General features: G+C 45.2%; 1 protein-coding gene and 1 non-coding gene across 3 annotated transcripts in view; both read left to right on the top strand.

Annotated features, from left to right (window-relative positions):
* Nucleotides 1-352: 352 nt before the first annotated feature.
* Nucleotides 353-20,653, top strand: part of PAFAH1B2 (platelet activating factor acetylhydrolase 1b catalytic subunit 2) — a 42,873-nt gene continuing 22,572 nt past the window's right edge. Inside the window, exons 1-3 of one of the 2 annotated variants that reach the window (XM_007522977.3) lie at nt 353-516; nt 14,998-15,085; nt 18,478-18,567. In XM_007522977.3, the coding sequence (XP_007523039.1) occupies nt 15,005-15,085; nt 18,478-18,567 (171 nt within the window). In that variant the 5' untranslated portion in view covers nt 353-516; nt 14,998-15,004. Of the gene's footprint in view, nt 517-1,362; nt 1,418-14,997; nt 15,086-18,477; nt 18,568-20,653 lie in introns of those variants that run through there. The other variant, XM_060180014.1, reaches the window with a different exon arrangement.
* On the top strand, nt 19,869-19,940 carry TRNAE-UUC (transfer RNA glutamic acid (anticodon UUC)). The gene has a single exon. It is a non-coding gene; the product is annotated as a tRNA-Glu (tRNA).

Genomic DNA, 20,653 nt, shown 5'->3' with positions numbered 1-20,653 from the left:
CCCACGGGGTGGAGCAGGAGGCCAGCCGGGCAGGGTGGGAAGGGAATGGCGTCAGCGTGAGGTCACGGACACTATCCCGAAAGCCATTCCCGCGCCGCTGACACAGGGATGTGGCGCGTAGGGATGGAGGGATGCGCTAGAGGGAAGCAAGATCCCAAACCTCGAAATGGCGGGGGCTACATGCAGTCCGAGACCAAGCGGGCCATCCTGCAGGTCGCAGGCGACCACCAGCTCGCAGGGGGCTACCGCCGCCCTCCCCCAGAACCCGGCAACGCCGGGATGCGCCTAGCGGCGCTGAGTCCCGGCGCGATGGGGCGGGACTTCCGGCGGCCATTTGCCTGAGTGGCAGGGGAACCGGAAGTGGAGGCGCTGCTGCTGCCGCTGCTGCTGCTGCCGCTGCTGCCGCTGCTGCTGGGGCCCGAGGAGGGACGCGCCGGAACGGGGCCGCCGGGACCGTGCGAGCTACAGACGCCGCCGCCGCAGCCGCTTAGGGGCCCTCAGGGACCCTTCGCCTGAGTGAGTGCACCCAGGGGCGCGCGGCCCAGGGCCTGGGAGGCTGAGGGTGTGTGTGGCAGGGGCAGCGGTGTGTTATTGTGAGCGAGGCCCGGCGCCTCCCCTCCCCTCGGCCGGCCCCTCCCCCCGCGCCGCGGGCGGGGGCTGCAGGGGGGGCTCGCACCCGAGCCCGGGAGCCCCCAGACCTCTCACAGGGACTCCGGAGCCTCCCCGGGTGCATCCTGCCCCCCGAAGCTGAGGGTAGCTGCTGCCGCGGCCGCCCCCCCTTTCCCGGGAGGAGGCTGGTGATGGGGCCCCGCGCCTCCCCCGCCCAGAGGGGAGGGACCCGCGCCCCCCGCACCCCGCGCCCCGTTTGCAGCAGCTCCTCAGCCTCCTCCCTGTCTCAGCTTCGCCCTCCATCCCTGAGCCGGCCCCTCCGACCCAGCACAGGCTCTCCCCCCCTCCGCCCGCCCTCCGTCGTTTTCTGACCGAACACTTTTTTTTTCCACCCCCTACATCCCCCTTTGTGGAAAAATGTCTACTCTGTGGAAACTTCCCCGTTGCCTGTTCTAACGTCTTGTAAAATAATAATAATAATAAAGGAGCCCACGGGCTGTCAAGGACTCGGAAGCCATGGTGCGTCGAGGGCTCTGCAGCCCAGCCCCTGGCCCGGCTGGGGAGGGGGGCAGCTGGTTGACCTCAGCGGGCGGCACCCCCCCCTTTTATCCCCGGCAGCCCCCACCCCCAGGTGCTTTCTACCTGGTCCCTGTCATGTGTCAGAGCAGGACGTTGTGGCCTGCAGGTTTGTGATCCAGCCGTTGCTTGGTGACTCACTCAGTCCGTTTTCCGCAGCTCCCAGGCCAGCGTGGGGGGGCCCCTTTCATAATCTCTCCAAACCTTAAGAAAACCAACAGAATGCTTGCAGGTTTGACCTCTGTCTAGGGCCTACCCGCGGGGTGGGGTGGGGTGGGGTGGGGAGGGAAGACCCCCCCCCCCTCCGCCCTGGTCCCATCCTCAGGCAGGTGGAAGGTGGAGGCAGAGGAAGGAGAAAGTCTTAGTGTCTTGAGAGTCTTCTCCTGGGCACTTTGTTCTGATATAAAGGTTGCCTCCTTGTGGGGGAGCAAGGGAGGGGTGGGAAATCCTTGTGTTCTAATTTGTTGGCTGGGGCATCTGATAATAAATTATGGATGTGCTGGAACCGAGGGATTCGCCCACTGGCCCCACTGAGGCAGGGTGTCGAGGAGGAGGAGGAGGAGGAGGAGGAGGAAGCCTGCTTTGCCCTTCTGTAGAGCTGCCAGCTTCTCCCCCCCACCCACCCCCAAGAGCAAAACAAAATGAAGGCGAGTCTTTTAGGTCAGACTGGGAACATTCCACATCGCTGATTCTCCGTGCATCTTTCCCCCTCCATCTGTCTCCTGATTAAAGAAACAACGAGCTGAGCTTGAGAATTTCTAATTCTTAGCTATTGGAAGCGGTTTCTGATTAGACTCACTACTCCAGGCTCCTATAAGCATTTGGGAATTCTGGTGTTGATACCGTCATTGTCCAATGATGTAGAGTAGAAAATGCAAGCGAAGCTGTGCAGATGACTGATCAGGCGACTCATTTTAATGGGCAATCAAGCATCCTTAGAATAGTCTCTCCTGGTAAATTACTACAACTTTTATTCTTCACACTCCCAGTCTTCATTCTGCTGGGGTTTTCCTAACTGAACCTGCTGTTTTTGATCAAAAGTGAATGACTTGCAGCATGGGAGGAGATTATTAGTAAAATGAGATGGGAGTCAAAGTCCTTTTTTTGTTGTTATTGTTTATGAGTGTCACCATTTTGAATACTGCCATATATATGTATAGGTCACAAAAATGATATATATCATTCACAAACAGTGAGTCAAGGCTGCAGATGTCTTTTTAAAAACACTTTTTATTGTCCTTATTTATTTATTGAATAGAGACACTGAGATATCAAGGGGAAGGGGGTGATAAAGAAGAGAGACAGAGGGACACCTGCAACACTGCTTCACTACTTGCAAAGCTATCCCCCCCCCCCATAGGTGGGGACCAGGAGGACTGGGGGCTTGGACCTGGGTCCATATGCATTGTAACGTGAAGACATCTATCTCTCCATTTCAACCCCCACTCCATTCTCTCTGTCACATTAAACCGAAATGGTGGGGGCAGGGGAAAATGGTCATTGTGAGCCCCAGTGATAACCCTGCTGACAAATTTTTTAAAAATCGTTTGAGGGATATACATTTGTCTCAGTTTTCTTTGCATAACCATTATGCTATCTACCCCTTTCAGTTTTCTTTAAATACAAATAATCTATTAATGTGAAAGAAGGAGAGAAAGAAAGAATCAGACATTAGTCTGGTTCATGTGCTGCTGTTGGGGGTTGAACTCAGGACCTCATTCTTGAGAGTCCAGTGCTTTATCCACTGTGCCACCTACTGGGCCACCAAATAATCTTTTATTTACTTTTTTATCTTTATTTGTTGGATAGAGACAGTTAGAAATTGAGAGGGAAGGGGGTGATAGAGAGGGAGAGAGACAGACACCTGCAGCACTGCTTCACTTGTGAAGCTTTCCCCTGCAGGTGGGGGCCGGGGGCTCGAATCTTGGTCCTTGCGCACTGTAACATGTGCGCTTAACCAGGTGCGCCACCACCTGGCCCCGTCAAATAATCTTTTTAAAGAAAGAAAGTAATCAGGGCTGGTGCACCTGGTTGAGCACACATGTTATAAGTGGACAAAGACCGAGGTTCGAGCCCCCAGTCCCCACCTGCAGGGGGAATGCTTTGCAAGTGGTGAAGTATTGTTGCAGGTGTCTCTGTCTCTCCCTCTCTATTACCCCCTTCCCTCTCGATTTCTGGCTGTCTCTATACAGTAAATAAAATAAAGACAATAAAACATTTTAAAAACCATGTAAAAAGAAAATTAATGAGGATTAAAAAAGCATAAAAAAAGTAATTAATCGACTTTGAAGGCATGTCACCCTGAATTAAAATCCTAGCTCTCCCTCCTTGTCGGTTCTAGCTGTAGTGCAGCAGGTTAAGCACACGTGGCGCAAAGCACAAGGACCAGCATAATTATTCCTGTTCGAGCCCCCGGCTCCCCACCTGCAGGGGAGTCACTTCACAGGAGGTGGAGCAAGTCTGCAGGTGTCTTATCTTTCTCTCTCCCTCTCTGTCTTTCCCTCCTCTCTCCATTTCTCTCTGTCTTATCCAACAATGATGACATCAATAACTACAACAATAAAACAACAAGGGGAACAAAAGGGAATTAATAAATAAGTATTTTAAAAAATGTACCCCAGCCTAAGTTTTATTTATACAGCAAAAATCTACATCTTATTTATTTTAGGTTTATGTATTTATGAGAGAGAACCAGAGTATCACTCTGGCATATTCGATGCTGGAGATTGAACCAAGACTTCATGCTTTGAGAGTCCAGTGCTCTACCCAGTGGGCCACCAAAGCTCCATATCTTTTTTTTTTTTTTTTTTTTTTTTTTAGTTATTTATTCCCTTTTGTCACCCTTGTTTTATTGTTGTGGTTATTGTTGTTACTGATGTCATCATTGTTGGATAGGACAGAGAGAAATAGAGAGAGGAGGGGAAGACAGAGAGGGGGAGAGAAAGACACCTGCAGGCCTGTTTCAACACTTGTGAAGCAACCCCCTGCAGGTGGGGAGCCAGGGGCTCTAACCCGGATCATTATGCCGGTCCTTGTGATTTGCGCCACCTGCACTTAACCCGATGTGCTACTGCCTGATTCCCAAAGCTCCGCATCTTAATAGTATGCTAAGAACTTGCATCCACCTTAGGGTTGTCAGGCAAAGTTGTTCAATTTCAGGATCATACTCCATCCACTGAGATGTCACAGAGAAAGGAAAGAGGCTCTTTGCCCCACCTCTCAACTCTCAAAACCTTGCAAATGAGCTCTCCTGGATAGACTTTTTTCTTTTTAATATTTATTTATTTTTAAGTTTTTTGTTTTATTTATTTATTTGATAGAGACACCAGAAATTGAGAGGAAGAGGGAGATAGGGAGGGAAAAAGACAGAGAGACACCTGTAGTCCTGCTTATCTACTTGCAAAGCTTTCCCCCTGCAGCCCCTGCAGGTGGGGACTAGGGACTCGAACCCTGGACCTTGCACATTGTAACATGTGCACTCCACCAGGTGTGCCACCACCCAGCCCCCTTATTTATTTATTTTTGCCATAGCTCAGCTCTGACTTTTGGTGGTGCAGGGGATTGAACCTGGGACTTTGGACCTTCAAGCAAGAGAGTCTCTTTGCATATAACAAAGTATAAATATTTTAAATATTTATTTCCTTTTGTTGCCCTTATTTTATTGTTGTAATTATTATTGTTGTTGTTATTGATGTCATCGGTGTTAGATAGGATAGAGAGAAATGGAGAGAGGAGGGGAAGACAGAGAGGGGGAGAGAAAGACAGACACCTGCAGACCTGCTTTACTGCCTGTGAAGCGACTCCCCTGCAGGTGGGGAGCCGGGGGCTCAAACTGGGATCTTTACGCCGGTCCTTCTGCTTTGCGCCACCTGCGCCTAACCAGCTGTGCTACCGCCCGACTCCCTAAATTTTTTTTATATTTATTTATTTTCCCTTTTGTTGGTTGCCGTTATAGTTATTGATGTCATCGTTGTTGGATAGGACAGAGAGAAATGGAGAGAGGAGGGGAAGACAGGGGTAGAGAAAGACAGACACCTATAGACTTGCAGGTGAGGATCCTTACGGCGGTCCTTTGCACCACATGCTCTTCCGGTCCTTGCGCTTTGTACCACGTGCTCTTAACCCGATGTGCTACCGCTCGACTCTCAATTACTCATTTTATTTGAATTTAATTCCTGTCGAAAAAATAAGGCAGCTGCCTAGGAGCTTATTAGACAGGTTGTATACCTGTCTTGCATGCTGAGTTCCTGAGTTTAATCCTTGATACTGCCTATAACAGAGTGAATCTTGGGTTCTCCTCTCCCCTGCCCCATAGAAAATGCAGAGGTCTGGAATGAGAGCTAAATAGTAGTGGGAAAGACTTCAAGCCGGAAGCATCAGCTCCCAGGCTCAGTCCCTGGCCACCACCATAAGGCAGAGTTGAGGAGTGTTCTGGTAAAAATGAAAAATAAATCCTAGCAAATGCTTTGGAAAGTGAAAGTTCTTAATCTTCATTTTGTTATTTTCCCTCTGCCTGTTTGAAAATCCATTTCTGTAAACTGAATCACAGATAAAAAGAGATCTTATATATAGTGCACGGGCCATTGTGGTTTTGTTTTGTTTTTAGAGTTCATTTATTAACACAAGATAAACTGGAAGGGGAGCAAACCAGGACATCACTCTGGCATGGGATGGGATTCCAGGGATTGAACACACCTCATGCTTCCAAGTTCAGGACCATTCTCAGTGGCTCCATGATTTTGGTTTTGTTTTGTTTTATTAGCTCTAATTTATGGTGGCACTGAGGATTGAATCTGGGACCCTGGAACCTCAGGCATGAGGATCTTTTTGCGTATCTGTTATGATATCACTCGAGCCATTTTTCTTTTTCTTTTGCCTCCAGGGTTATTGCTAGGGCTCGGTGACTGTACTATGAATCTGGAGGCTAATTTTTCCCTTGTGTTGCCCTTGTTTATCATTGTTGTTATTGCTGTCGCTGTTGTTGGATGGAACAGAGAGAAATGGAGAGAGGAGGGGCAGACAGAGGGGGAGAGAAAGATAGACACCTGCAGACCTGCTTCACTGCCTGTCAAGTGACCCACTGCAGGTGGGGAGCCGGGGGCTGGAACTGTGATCCTTATGCAGGTCCTTTCTCTCGCGCCATGTGCGCTTAACCCACTGCGCTAACTGCCTGGTCCCCCATATTTATTTTTCATTTTAGCAGGGAGGAGAGCCAGACTATTGGCCTTAATCCCTAGGGGTGCATAGGATGGTGTATTGGAACACTGGGAGAACGTTAGAACTTCTCTTTACAGTTAATTTTTCAGTAAACAAGGAAAATACAAATTTGACTAATGTTTGATATATAGGTTAAGAGTAATTCATATTTGATTTATAATAAGTACCCATATATTAGGGTACATTTTAAAAATATTTAAATTTTTTGCACCCCACTAATTTGGGGTTACCTTTACTCACGTGCTTTAGTTCACCTTGTGATTTTCTGTTTGGTTTTCACCAAACCCTGAGTCTGTTGAAGAAACCTTTGTGAGATAAACGTTATTTTGTTGTTGTTGTCTGTAGTGATTTGCTGGACGTTTGTCTCCATGGCCCAGGAGGTGGCATAATGGCTAGAGCTTTGCACCTGCAAGTGCCCTGCCCAGTCTAAGCGCTAGCATCACATACAGCCGAGTATGTATGTAATGCTGGGGTCCTCTTTCTTCCTCTTTTTCGTGTATTGATAAATAAATCTTTAAGAAAAAGAGAGATTGGTTTGTCTCACTGTGTAGTCTATCACCTGGCCTGGGGTTCCTATTTTTGGACATGTAGAAGAAACCTAATTATCACTTCTAGTGACCTCTGACTACTCTGGTGACTGTTTTGTTCTCTTCCTCCTCTACATTCAGTTTTCTTTTTCTTTTATGGTGGTGCAGGGGATTGAACCTGGGACTTTGGAGCCTCAGACATGAGAGTCTGTTTGCATAACCATTATGTTGTCTCCCCCACCCCCAACCAAAAGTTTTTATGGGGTGCAGAAAGTTTTATGGGGGTGGCAGTTCTGGCTTCTGTAGTTGCATTTCCATTGGATGTGGACTTTGGCAGGTTTTTTATTGTCCATACCCATGGCTGGGACTTTGACAATTTATTTTGAAGTTAGGAAGTAGACATTTTCTTTTTTTTTCTTTCTTTCTTTTTTTTTTTTTAAATTTATTTCTTTATTGGGGAATTAATGTTTTACATTCAACAGTAAATACAGTAGTTTGTACATGCATAACATTCCCCAGTTTCCCATTTAACAATACAACCCCCACTATGTCATTCATCATCTTTCATGGACCTGTATTATCCCCACCCACCCACCCACCCCAGAGTCTTTTACTTTGGTGCGATATGCCAATCTTTCTTTTTTTTTTTTTTAAATAAATATTTTTATTTATTTCCCCTTTTGTTGCCCTTGTTTTTGAAGTAGACATTTTCAACTCATGAGTGGAAAATGGAACTGTTTGTTGCTATAATTTTTTAACTTATATTTATTTATTTATTATTTATTTTGCCAGAGCCCTTCTCAGCTCTGACTGATGATGGTGCTGGGGATTGAGCCTGGGACTGCAGAGCCTTGGATGTCAAAGTCATTTTGCATAATCTTTCTTATTTTTATTGTTGCAGTTATTGTTGTTGTTATTGATGTCATTGTTAGGACAGAAAGAAATGGAGAGAGGAGGGGGAGAGAAAGACACCTACAGACCTGCTTCTGCTTGTGAAGGGACTCCCCTGCAGGTGGGGAGCTGGGGGCTTGAACCCGGATCCTTAAGCTGGTCCGTGCGCTTTAAGCCATCTGCCCTTAACCGGCTGTGCTACCGCCCAACTCCCTTTTTTGTATAATATTTATGCTGTCTCCCCAGCCCTAAACTTTTTTTTTAAATATTTTATTTTTTAATATTACTTATCTATTCCCTTTTGTTGCCCTTCCTGTTTTATTGTTGTAGTTACTATAGTTATTATTTTTAAATTTTTAATATTTATTTATTTTCCCTTTTGTTGCCCTTGTTTTTCATTATTGTTGTAGTTATTATTGTTATTTACTACATTGTTAGATAGGACAGAGAGAAATGGAGAGGGGAGGGAAAAACAGAGGGGGAGAGAAAGATAGACACCTGCAGACCTACTTCACCGCCTCTGAAGTGACTCCCCTGCAGGCGGGGAGCCGGGTGCTGGAACCGAGATCCTTAAGCCAGTCCTTGCACTTTGTGCCACCTGCGCTTAACCCACTGCACTACCACCCGACTCCCTAAACTTTTTTTTTTATATTCTCTATTGGGGGAATAAATGTTTTACATTGGACAGTAAATACAATAGTTTGTATATAACATTTCTCAGTTTTCCATATAACAATACAACCCTCGTTAGGTCCTCCTTTTTGGACCTATACTCTCCCCGCCACCCACCCCAGAGTCTTTTACTTTGGTACAATACACCAACTCCAGTTCAGGCTCTACTTGTGTTTTCTCTTCTCCTAAACTTATGAGAGACTAGATCCCTGTTTAGCTCTGGTTTATGGTAGTAGTAGGGATTGAATTTGTTTTTTCTGGGGCCTCAGTCATGCAAATCATGTTCTTTTTTAACATATTGAATAATCTCCCTTTGCTATAATTCTTTAAACTATGTATCTAATTTTGAGGTCTATAAAATGCAAAAAGTTAGTTGGCCCCTGTCTATCCTAAGGACAATAAACCTTTCTGATCAGCAGGGCAGAAAGGTATTTTTAAAATATTAAACTTGAACTAGAGACATGGCTCAGTATGTCAGACCACTAGAGTTGAATGCCTGAGGCCCCAGATGTCTCAGGGTCAATCCTTGACTACCCAGCTGGAACTGAGTAGTACTCTGGTCTCTCTCTCATGAAAAAATGAACAATTCCTTAAAAACATAGGTAAAATTAAAGCTATTACTAAGCACCATTAGATTTTTCTCTTAACAGCCAGGCATAATCTAGAATTGATTTTAGAGCCAAAGAAACTATATAAATCTATAGAATTACTGTTTTAAAAGCAGAACCCAGGGAGTTGGGCGGTAGCACAGTGGGTTAAGCGCATGTGGCGCAAAGCACAAGGACCGGAGTAAGGATCCAGGTTCGAGCCCCCGGCTCCCCACCTGCAGGGGAATCGCTTCACAGGTGGTGAAGCAGGTCTGCAGGTGTCTCTCCTCTCCCCCTCCTCTGTTTTCCCCTCCTCTCTCCATTTCTCTGTCCTATCTAATATGTTACGACATCAATAATAACTACAACAATAAAACAACAAGGGCAATAAAAGGGAATAAATAAATACTAAAAAATAAATAAAGCAGAACCCAAATTTTAAGCAATTCTATATGGCTATTTGTTTTAATTGTATAGTCATTTATTTCATATGAAATAGTTTCAGGGTAGGGGAAATAGTATAATGGTTATGTAGAGACTTTCATGCCTGAGGCTCCAACAGAAAGAAAAAAAAGAGATTTGAAATGGAGTTTCACCTGACAGAGAAAGGAGAGAAACCAGAACACCATCCGGGTACATCCAGAGCTCAAGTATGCAAGTCCTGTGCTCTACCAGTTGAGATACTTTATTTACTTATTTTTTATATTTATTTATTTTCCCTTTTGTTGCCCTTGTTTTTTATTATTGTTGTTGTAGTTATTGTTGTTGTTATTTATGTCATTGTTAGATAGGATAGAGAGAAATGGAGAGAGGAGGGGAAGACAGAGAGCGGGGGAGAAAGATAGACACCTGCAGACCTGCTTCACCGCTTTTGAAGCGACTCCCCTGCTGGTGGGGAGCCTGGGGGCTCCAACCCGCATCCTTACTCTGGTCCTTGCGCTTTGCGCCACGTGCGCTTAACCCGCTGTGCTACCGCCCTTCTCCCTATTTATTTATTTTTGCCTCCAGGGTTATTACCGGAGCTCGGTGCCTGCCCCACGAATTCACTGCTCCTGGAAACCATTTTTCCACCTTTTGTTGCTCTCGTTGTTTTATCATTGCTGTGGTTATTATTATTGTTGTTGTTGCTGTCGTTTGATAGGACAGAGAGGAGGAGAGAAAGACACCTGCAGACCTGCTTCACTGCCTGTAAAGCAACTTCCCTGCGGGTGGGGAGCCAGGGGCTCAAACCAGGACCCTTAATGCCGGTCCTTGCGCTTGGCGCTTAACCCGCTGCGCTACCGCCCGACTCCCAAGATGCTTTATTGGGGGAACGAGTGGTGGTGCACCTGACTTGAGTACACATGTTAACAATGCGCAAGGACCCAGGTTCAATGCCCCGGTCCCCACCTGCAGGGGAATGCTTCACAAGTGGTGAAGCAGAGCTGCAGGTGTCTCTCTGTCTCTCTCCCACTTTATTTCCCCCTTCCCTCTCAGTTTCTGGCTGTCTCTATTCATAAACACATAATTTTAAAAAATAAAAAGATACTTTATTGGCTGCTAATCATTGTTTCTTTATGCATCTTTTCATTTTTTAATCTCTCTAGCTGTGAAACCTCACCCAGATACCACATTCTGATGGCTTTTCTTCTGCTTCATCTTGCAAGATTTATTGGTGGGATGTGGGGGGAGAAAACCTCAGAGCAGCACTTTGGCACATATGAAGCTGGGGACTGAACTCTGGAACTCTTGCTTGAGATTCCAGCAGTTTATCTATTGCCCCACCTCCTAGGCAGCCCACCTTACACTTCTTCTCACTCTTGTACTTTGTATTGTTGTAGCTTCATATAACATCTTCTGGGTGAAATGGTTAGATATTAAGACCCCTGTTTAGGAAATCCACATGAACTGGCTTAAGGTTGGTGAATAGATCTGACATTATCAGGGGATAGATTTGGTGGTGGTGGGGTCAAGAAAACCTAATTTCAGTCATTTGCTGAGCAAATTAGCTGTTATATGGTCCTTGTTTTTTTAATATTTATTTATTTATTTTCCCTTTTGTTGCCATTGTTTTTATTGTTGTAGTTATTATTGCTGTTGTTGTCATCGTTGTTGGAAAGGACAGAGATGGAGAGAGGAGGGGAAGACAGAGCAGGGGAGAGAAAGACAGACACCTGCAGACCTGCTTCACCGCCTGTGAAGTGACTCTCCTGTAGGTGGGGAGCCAGGGGGCTTGAACCGGGATCCTTATGCCGGTCCTTGCACTTCATGCCATGTGAGCTTAACCCACTACACTACTGCCCGACTCCCATGGTCCTTGTTTTTTTTGCAGTACTCTTCTGAGGGTTGGAGGTCTATTACTTTTTGATTGTAAAATTTAGTAAAGAAATGTAAAATACCATCGACACCCTGTGTATGCATTATTCTGTCAGATATGGGCTTAGCCCTCAGCCAGATTCTTTTAAACTTAATGCTACTTAACACTTGAACTAATTGGCTTGCATAATTAGTGTTAAGATTGTTTGCTTTGTTAATTTATTTTTCATGAGTGAGGGTGTATTTTCATGCTTAGGGCTTGTTTCTGATAATCAAGAACATATATGTTGGCAATGCAGTGTCTGTACCATCTTAAATTAGTCAGTAGATATTTATTGATTAAATATGACTCAATCTTCTTTCAGAGAGCTAAGCTGTGTTTATGGATAAGAGGAGGCAAATGACGGAACAGCCAGCCTTTCTCTAAATCACAAAATCCCAGAATTCTCTTTTTTATCCCCCCTTGCTTTTGCCAAGTAACCTGTTGAATCTGACATCTTCAGTATATATTCTCCAGAGTTGGTTGAAAACAGTCTGGTTCCTTCATCTTTCTAGAAGAAGGGCATTTATAATTTTCCTAAGTTTTCACTTACTCTTTGTTAAAAGCCAGTGCCCTGACTGGGTGGTGGTGCAACTGGTTGAGCGCACATGTTATATATAATGTGCAAGGACCTGGCCCCACCTGTAAGGGAGAATGCTTTGCAAGTTGTGAAGCAGGGCTGCAGTTGCCTCTGTCTCCCTTTCTGCCCCTTCTTCTCGATTTCTGGCTGTCTTTATCCAATAAATAAAGATTAAAAAATTAAAAAACAAAAAAAAAATGCCAAAGCCTGTGATGAAGCTTGCTTTTTTTTTGCCTCTAGGGTTATTGCCAGGGCTCAGTACTTGCACTACGAATCCACTGCTCCTGGAGGCTATCTTTCTCATTTTGTTGCCCTTGTTGTACTTGTTATAGCTGTTGTTGTTGGATAGGACAGGGAGAAATGGAGAGAGGAGGGGAAGGCAGAGAGGAGGAGAGAAAGACACCTGCAGACCTGCTTCACCACTTGCGAAGTGACTTCCTGCAGGTGGGGAGCCAGGGGCTTGAACAGATCCTTACGCCTGCTCTTGCGCTTTGTGCCATGTGTGCTTAACCTGCTGTTACCGCCCAGCTCCCGATCGATGAAGCTTTTTAAAAACCATAAACTGTAGTAGCTTTTTGTGTGATAGTAGCAATCTCTGAATTGTTTTTTTTTTTAAATTTATTTCTTTATTGGGGAATTAATGTTTTACATTCAACAGTAAATACAATAGTTTGTACATGCATAACATTCCCCAGTTTCCCATTTAACAATACAACCCCCACTATGTCATTTATCATCCTTCATGGACCTGTATTCTCCCCACCCACCCACCCCAGAGTCTTTTACTTTGGTGCAATACGCCAATTCCATTTCAGGTTCTACTTGTGTTTTCTTTTCTGATCTTGTTTTTCAACTTCGGCCTGAGAGTGAGATCATCCCATATTCATCCTTCTGTTTCTGACTTATTTCACTCAACATGATTTTTTCAAGGTCCATCCAAGATCGGCTGAAAACGGTGAAGTCACCATTTTTTACAGCTGAGTAGTATTCCATTGTGTATATACACCACAACTTGCTAAGCCACTCATCTGTTGTTGGACACCTGGGTTGTTTCCAGGTTTTGGCTATTACAAATTGTGCTGCCAAAAACATGTGTACACAGATCTTTTTGGATGTATCTTTCTGGCTGCGACATCTGTCACCCCATTGGTCGCCAGGGTTGATCCGGCTGATCTGGCTGGCTAGGCGGGTGTCCCCTTCCTCCCTCACCGCTCCATGTGCGTCCCTCCCGAAGCTGCGCCCTCAGTCGAAGAGGACGGCCTTCCCCAATAGAGACAGACTGGTCTTCGGTCGAGGGTATACGAGTAGCTGCGCTCCCCTGCTAGAACCTCCAAACAAGCTCTCAATCTCTGAATTCTAATCATTGTTGTAGTATTCCTTAGGCATGTCACTCTAATAGCCTAAAAGACTTTTTTTTTTTCTTTTTTGCCTCCAGGGTTATTGCTGGGGCTCTGTGCCTACACTACAAACCACTGCACCTGGAGGCCATTTTTCCCATTTTGTTGCCATTGTTGCTATTGCTGCTGCTGCTGTTGGATAGGACCGAGAGAAATTGAGGGAGGAGGGCAAGACAGAGGGGGAGAAAGACACCTGCAGACTTGCTTCACCACTTGTGAAGTGACCCCCCTGAAGGTGGGGAGCCAGGCTTGAACCGTGATCCTTATGCTGGTCCTATCCTTTGCACCATGTGTGTTTAATTTGCTGTGCTACTGCCCGGCCCACAGCATAAAAAACTTTAGAGTGGATTATGTTGGACTTTTTAATATTTTATTTATTTATTTTCCCTTTTTATCATTGTTGTGGTTATTATTATTGTTGTTATTGATGTTGTTGCCGGATAGGACAGAGAGAAATGGAGGAAAGAAGGGAAGGCAGAGGGGGGGAGAAAAAGACAGACACCTGCAGACCTGCTTCACTGCTTGTAAAGCGACCCCCCTGCAGGTGGGAAGTTGGGGGCTCCATTTGCCAATCCTTGAGTTTAACCCTCTGTGCTGCAGCCCGACCCCCTATGTTGTACTTATTTATTCCCTTTTGTAGCCCTTGTTTTTTATTGTTGTGGTTACTATTGTTATCATTGTTGGATAGCACAGAGAGAAACGGAGAGAGGAAGGGAAGACAAGGAAAAAGAGACACCTGCAGAGCTGCTTTACCACTTGTGAAGCAACTCCCTTGCAGGTGGGGAGCTGGGGGCTCAAACCTGGATCGTTATACTGGTCCTGGTGCTTTGCGTCACCTGCACTTAACCCGCTCCACTACCACCCAATTCCCTATGTTGGACTTTTTTTCAATGCTTACTTCCTAGTGTCATTTGATACTACTGGGTTGTCGAAAGTCATGACACATTTTTGCATATAAAAGCATTTAAAAATGCACCGACTTTTCCCACAGCCCAAAGTAATATAATCTTGTAAATTTAATATAGATGTGAAATAAATACTTGGGACAGATTTTGCAAATGTCATGCACTCTTCCTGCCTGATATTCAACCCTGTCTGGAAGTTTAGCTGTATTTGATTTTTATGGGATTGAAGTTGTGTCCTAGACCTCTGATGAAAATAAACTCTGGGCAGTCAGGCGGGGTAGCGCAGCAGGTTAAGAGCATGTGGCGTGAAGCACAAGGACCGGCATAAGGATCCTGGTTCCAGCCCCCCAGTTCCCCACCTGCAGGGGAGTCACTTCAGGCAGTGAAGCAGGTCTGTGGGTGTCTTGTCTTTCTCCCTCTCTGTCTTCCCTTCCTCTCTCGATTTCTCTCTGTCCTATCTAACAGTGACAACAATAATAACTACAACAACAATAAAAAAAAAAAAACAAGGGCAACAAAAGGGAAAATAAGTAAATATAAAAAATTAAAAAAATAAAATAAATAAGTTTTTTAAAAAAGAAACTCTGACTTCTAGGCAAAACCACAATAAAATTTAGATCCTGACATGTAATGTTTACATGGTAAAAAATAATGAATGAAACATGATCACAAAGGCAATTTTTTTTTTCCTTCTCTCTCAGGTGTAGAATGAGCCAAGGAGACTCAAACCCAGCAGCTATTCCACATGCAGCAGAAGATATTCAAGGAGATGACAGATGGATGTCTCAGGTAAAAGAAAGTACATGTATTGTTCATATGAGATCACTTTTTGCATAGGAACTTAAGAAGATAAAACAGATTTTATTTATTTACTATTGGATAGAGACAGCAATAAGTTGAAAGGGGGAGAGGAGATAGAGAGGGAGAAAGATAGACACTTGGCAGCCCTGCTTCACCACTTGTGAAGCTTTCCCCCTGCAGGTGGGGTCCAGAGGTTTGAACTTGGATCCTTGTGCACTATAATGTGTGCGCTCAACCAGGTGCGCCACTGCCGGGCCCCAACATTATTCTCTAGTTGAGAGTGTGTCCTTGTTTTTTATTATTATTGTTGTTGTTGTGTAGTATTCTGCTATGTATATGTACCACAGCTTCTTTAACCATTCATCTGTAGTAGGACACTTGGGTTCTTTCTAAATGTTGGATAATGTAAATAACACTGCCAGAAACATGGGTGTGTATATAGATTTCTCAGATATTTTTGTGTTCTTTGGATACATACCTAGGAAAGGAATTGCTAAGGCATATGGAATCTCCAAAACTGTTTTCCATAGGGGGCTGTACTAATTTGCATTCCCATCAGCAGTGTAGAAGGTCTCCCTTCTATCTACATCCTCGTCAGTACTTGTTTCTTTCCCTTTTAAATTTTACTTATTTTTTTATATTTATTTATTTTCCCTTTTGTTGCCCTTGTTTTTCATTGTTGTTGTAGTTATTGTTGTTATTGTGCAGGACAAAGAGAAATGTAGAGAGGAGGGGAAGACTGGGGGAGAGAAAGATAGATACCTGCAGATCTGCTTCACCGCCTGTGAAGGGACTACCTTACAGGTGGGGAGCCAGGGGCTCAAACCAGGATCCTTAGGCCAGTCCTTGCACTTTGCGCCACGTGTACGTAACCCGCTGCACTACCATCTGACTCCCAAATTTTACTTATTTTAAGATAGAGTGAAAGAGATCACAGCACTGAGGCTTCCTTTAGTGCAGTGGAGGCCATTTTTGAGCAAATGAGCTATTTTGCTGGCCCTGTTTCTGTCCTTTTTGATTTGTTGTTGTTATTGATATCATCGTTGTTGGATAGGACAGAGAGAAATGTAGAGAGGAGGAAAGGACAGAGGGGGAGAGAAAGAGAGACACCTGCAGACCACTTGTGAAGCAACTCCCCTACTGGTGGGGAACTGGGGGCTCAAACCAGGAACCTTGAGCCCGTCCTTGCACTTCACCCCTTGTCCTCTTAACCCACTGCACTACCACCCGGCCACTGAAATTTTCCTTTCTCTGGATTATTCTGGATTCCTTTGTTGTAGATCATCTATTCATAAATGTGAGGGTTTATTTCTGGGCTCTCAATTCTGTCCCATCGGACTTAACATCATTTTTCAAAATAGTTTTATTTATTTATTATTGGATAGAAGAGATAGAGAGAAATTGAGAGGAGTGGGGGAAATAGAGAGGGAGGAGAGGAAGACAGAGAGACACCTGCAGCCCTACTTCACCACTTGTGAAGTTTTCCCCCTACAGGCGGGGTCCAGGGTCTTGAACCTGGGACCTTGTGCACTGTAATGTTTGCACTTAACCTGGTGTGCCACCACCTGGTCCCTTAGCATCATTTTTTCCCCCAGTACCACACTATTTTGTCTGTGATGGCCCTGTAATAATTGCAGTTATAAGGGAGTGTGATACTTCCAACAATGGGACTTTTAAAATATTCAACAGGACTTTGTTTATAGTAAATGAAAATAGAAATGTCAGACTTAATCAGTCTCCATAATATTTTTAAGCTTTTTTCAGATTTACATATTAGAAAAAAAATCTTTAGAAACAATGCTCTAAGGGGTCCAGTGGTGCACCTGGTTAAGTGTACGTTATAAAGCGCAAGGACCTGGGTTCAAGCCCCTGGTCCCCACCTGCAGGAGGAAAGCTTTACAAATGGTGAAGCAGTGCTACTAGTGTCTCTCTCTCCCTCTCTATCTTTCCCTTTTTCTCAATTTCTGGCTGTCTCTATCAAATAAATAAAAAGTAATAATAATAATGTAAAAAGAGGGGAGCCGGGCAGTAGCACACTGGTCAAGCACACATACTACAAAATAAGGACCCCTACAAGGATCCCAGTTCAAGTGCCCAGTTCCCCACCTATAGGAGAGTCACTTCACAAGGAGTAGAGCAGGTCTTCAGGTGTTTTTCTTTCTCTCCCCCCCTTTTTAATATTTTATTTGTTTTATTTTTGAGAGAGATGCAGAGAGAAACACCAGAGAACTGTCCAACATCTGCTTATGGTGGTATGGGGGATTGAACCTAGGACTTTGGAGCCTCAGGCTTTAAGCTCGCTCCCCCATCTTCTCCCCCTCACTCTCTTCCCCTTTTCTCAGTTTCTTCTTTAATTTTTTTTTTTTTTTAGTTTAAGATTTTATTAATGAGTGGTCCAGGAGGTGGTGCAGTGGATAAAGCATTGGGCTCTCAAGCATGAGGTCCTGAGTTCAATCCCTGGCAACACATGTACCAGAGTGATATCTGGTTCTTTCTCTCTCTCCTCCTATCTTTCTCATTAATAAATAAATAAAATATTAAAAAAAAGATTTTATTAATGAGAAAGATAGGAGGAGAAAGAGAGAACCAGACATCACTCTAGTGGTACATGTGCTGTTGGATATTGAACTCGGGACGTCATGCTTGAGAGTCCAATGCTTTAGCCACTGAGTCACTTCTCAGATCACTCTTTTTCCATTTTTCTCTGTCCTATCCAACAACAATGGAAAAAATGGCCGCCATGAGCAGTGAGGGAGGGAAATGGCCTTTGAGAGTAGTGGATTTGTTGTATAGGCATCGAGCATTTCAAATAAGCCTGGTAGTAATAAAAAAATAAGTTACTTTTGGGGGGCTGGGCAGTAGTGCACCAGGTTAAGTTCACATGGCACAAAGCCCAAGGACCAGCGTAACGATCCTGGTTCAATGTGCTTCCTTTGGCAGCACATATACAATCCTGGTTCGAGACCCTGGCTTCTCAACTGCGGGGGAGAAGGGGGTGTCATTTCATAGGCAGTGAAGCAGATTTGCAGGTGTCTTTCTTTCTCTTCCCCCTTTCTGTCTTCTCCTCCTCCTCTCAATTTCTTTCTGTCCTATCCAACAACAACAGCAGCAATAGCAACAACAAGGGCAACAAAATGGGAAAAAATGGCCTCCAGGAGCAGTGGATTCCTAGTGCAGGCACAGAGCCCTAGCAATAACCCCGAGGGAAAAAAAAAGAAAATTTTTAAAAAGCATTATGAAATATTTTGAACATTTGTGCATTATTTCTTCTCTATCTCTCATTGGTCACATTTTTTTCTAGGTAGTTGTTCTGTCTGGATCAAGAAATGTTGTAGGAAAAGAAATGCCAGTTTGTGATTTTTCTTTTTTGTTCAAACCAGCACAACAGATTTGTCCTGGACTGTAAAGACAAAGAGCCTGATGTTCTGTTTGTGGGGGACTCCATGGTGCAGCTAATGCAGCAATATGAGGTAAAGGTGAAATGGACGGGTGGTTTTTGGGTACTATGTAAACCTATTCGTTGCTCACAGACTTTTGATTCTAAGCAAAACCTATAGACTTATTCATTATGCTTTAGATAAGCTCTAGTTTGATGTGTAAGGGATGGCAGGCCCACCTAATGAAATTCTTTGTGCCACTAAGCATAATGAGACAAAAACATTAGCATTGTCTAGAAATAAACTACCCCCTCTTTTTGCCCTTGTTGTCTTATTATTGTTGTAGTTGTTATTACTGTTGTGGTCATCGTTGTTGGATAAGACAGAGAGAAAGGGAGAGAGGAGGGGAAGGCGGGGGTGGGGGTGGGGAGAAAGACACCTGCAGACCTGCTTCACCGCCTGTGAAGTAACTCCCCTGCAGGTGGGGAGCCAGGGACTCTTACTTTACCGGGAACCGGAATGCTTACACCAGTCCTTGCACATGAGCTTAAACCGCTGTGCTACCGCCTGACTCAGGCCCGCCCCTTGCAGGCCGCCCCCCCCAGCAGCTCCCTATCCCTTCCCTTTCAGGGCCCACGCTGGGCTCGTGGGGCTTGTGGGGCGGTGCACCTTCTTAACTCACTGGTCAGCTCCATTTGCAGCTCCTCTCCCTGCATCCTGAGGGTGATCTGGGCTGAGCCTGAAAGACTGGAGTCCCCCAACTGCATTTATGTGGGTGCTAGGCACTAGGCTATCCTCGGATGTTTGCAAAAGTCGCTTTCATTTGTTTACCAAAAGCACCTTTAACACTAGAAAATCCCAGGATGAATGGAGGGAATCTGTGAGGCAGGAGCTGCAAAGAGTGATTATGTGCCTGGCCCCCACCCCCACCATATGCATATAGTAAATCACGCCAGTCCACATCCAGTCATGCAAAAAGTCTGGGTTTCAGAACGGAAAGCTATCAGAGGAATGCAACCAGTGAGGTTTTGCAGCCCACATATAAGGCAAGGACAGCACCCCCACCCCCCCCACCCCCGCTGCTGCTAGCTAAGAGGAGAGATTTACAGGAAATCCCGCTCAGGGGGTCCTTGCAGGCCGCTTTGTCAGTCTCCGCACAAGGCCACTGACTGTGCAGCTCGCCCTCAGCAGCCATCTCAGAGGACAGGCAGCATCCCGCCCCACCTCCCCCAGACCTGGCAGGCTGTACCTGGGTCGCGGGTCTGCGCAGCTTCAGGCCGGAGGGCGGGGCCCTGGGCGGAGCGAGTCACACTGCACAGGCGTGATGTGCAAGGGGAGGTGGCAAAGGTGACCTAGGTCACGTCTAGAGCGACAGAGAACCGGCCTCCAGCGCCTCCCATATGGTCTAGCGGTTAGGATTTCTGGTTTTCACCCAGTCGGCCCGGGTTCGACTCCCGGTATGGGAACATATATCTTTTCTTTTCCTGGGAGCTGCGCCCCTTCCTCATGCATGTTGATACAAGTGTCTCATCCTGTCACTAGGTAGTTCATTTCCCTACCAACAATGTCCATTGCAATAGAGGATACATCTATGAACACCGCCATTGCTACTTGACTTTTTTGTGTGTGTGATTAATGGATCACAGGATCGTAACATTGCCATGTATAGTTCCACACCACACCACCCCACACCAGAGTTCTGTATACTCACCGTCCCACCACCCAAACATAACCTTAATTCCCCCAAGTCTTACAGTTTGCTTGCTTCTGTTTTGTTTGGATTTCTTTTCTTTTCTTTTCTTTTTTTTTTTTTTTTTTTTGGCTCCAGGGTTATCACTGGGGCCTGGTGCCAATTCTCCTGGAGGTTTGTTTGTTTGTTTGTTTTTAATTGGATAGGACAGAGAGAAATTGAAAAGGAAGGGGAACAGAAAGATAGACACCTGGAGATGAGCCCGAGGCTCTAACCAGGTTCCTTGAGTGGAGCCTTGTGCTTTGTACTATGTGCGCTTAACCCGCTAAGCCACCATTGGGCCCCCCTGAATTTTATTTATTTATTTTTTTTGGCAAGTCCATGTGTACCAGATCTCTAGACTCCACACATGAGTAAAAACATCTTTACTTTGGTGATTCTAGGTGTTTCCTGGTTGCAGAAAAATTGCTCCAGGTCACTGTCAGAGAA

Source organism: Erinaceus europaeus, chromosome 20 (assembly GCF_950295315.1).
Source record: "Erinaceus europaeus chromosome 20, mEriEur2.1, whole genome shotgun sequence".
Classification (NCBI taxonomy): domain Eukaryota; kingdom Metazoa; phylum Chordata; class Mammalia; order Eulipotyphla; family Erinaceidae; genus Erinaceus; species Erinaceus europaeus.
The sequence above is the reverse complement of the archived record's forward strand: the minus strand, read 5'-3'. Positions and strand labels throughout refer to the sequence as shown.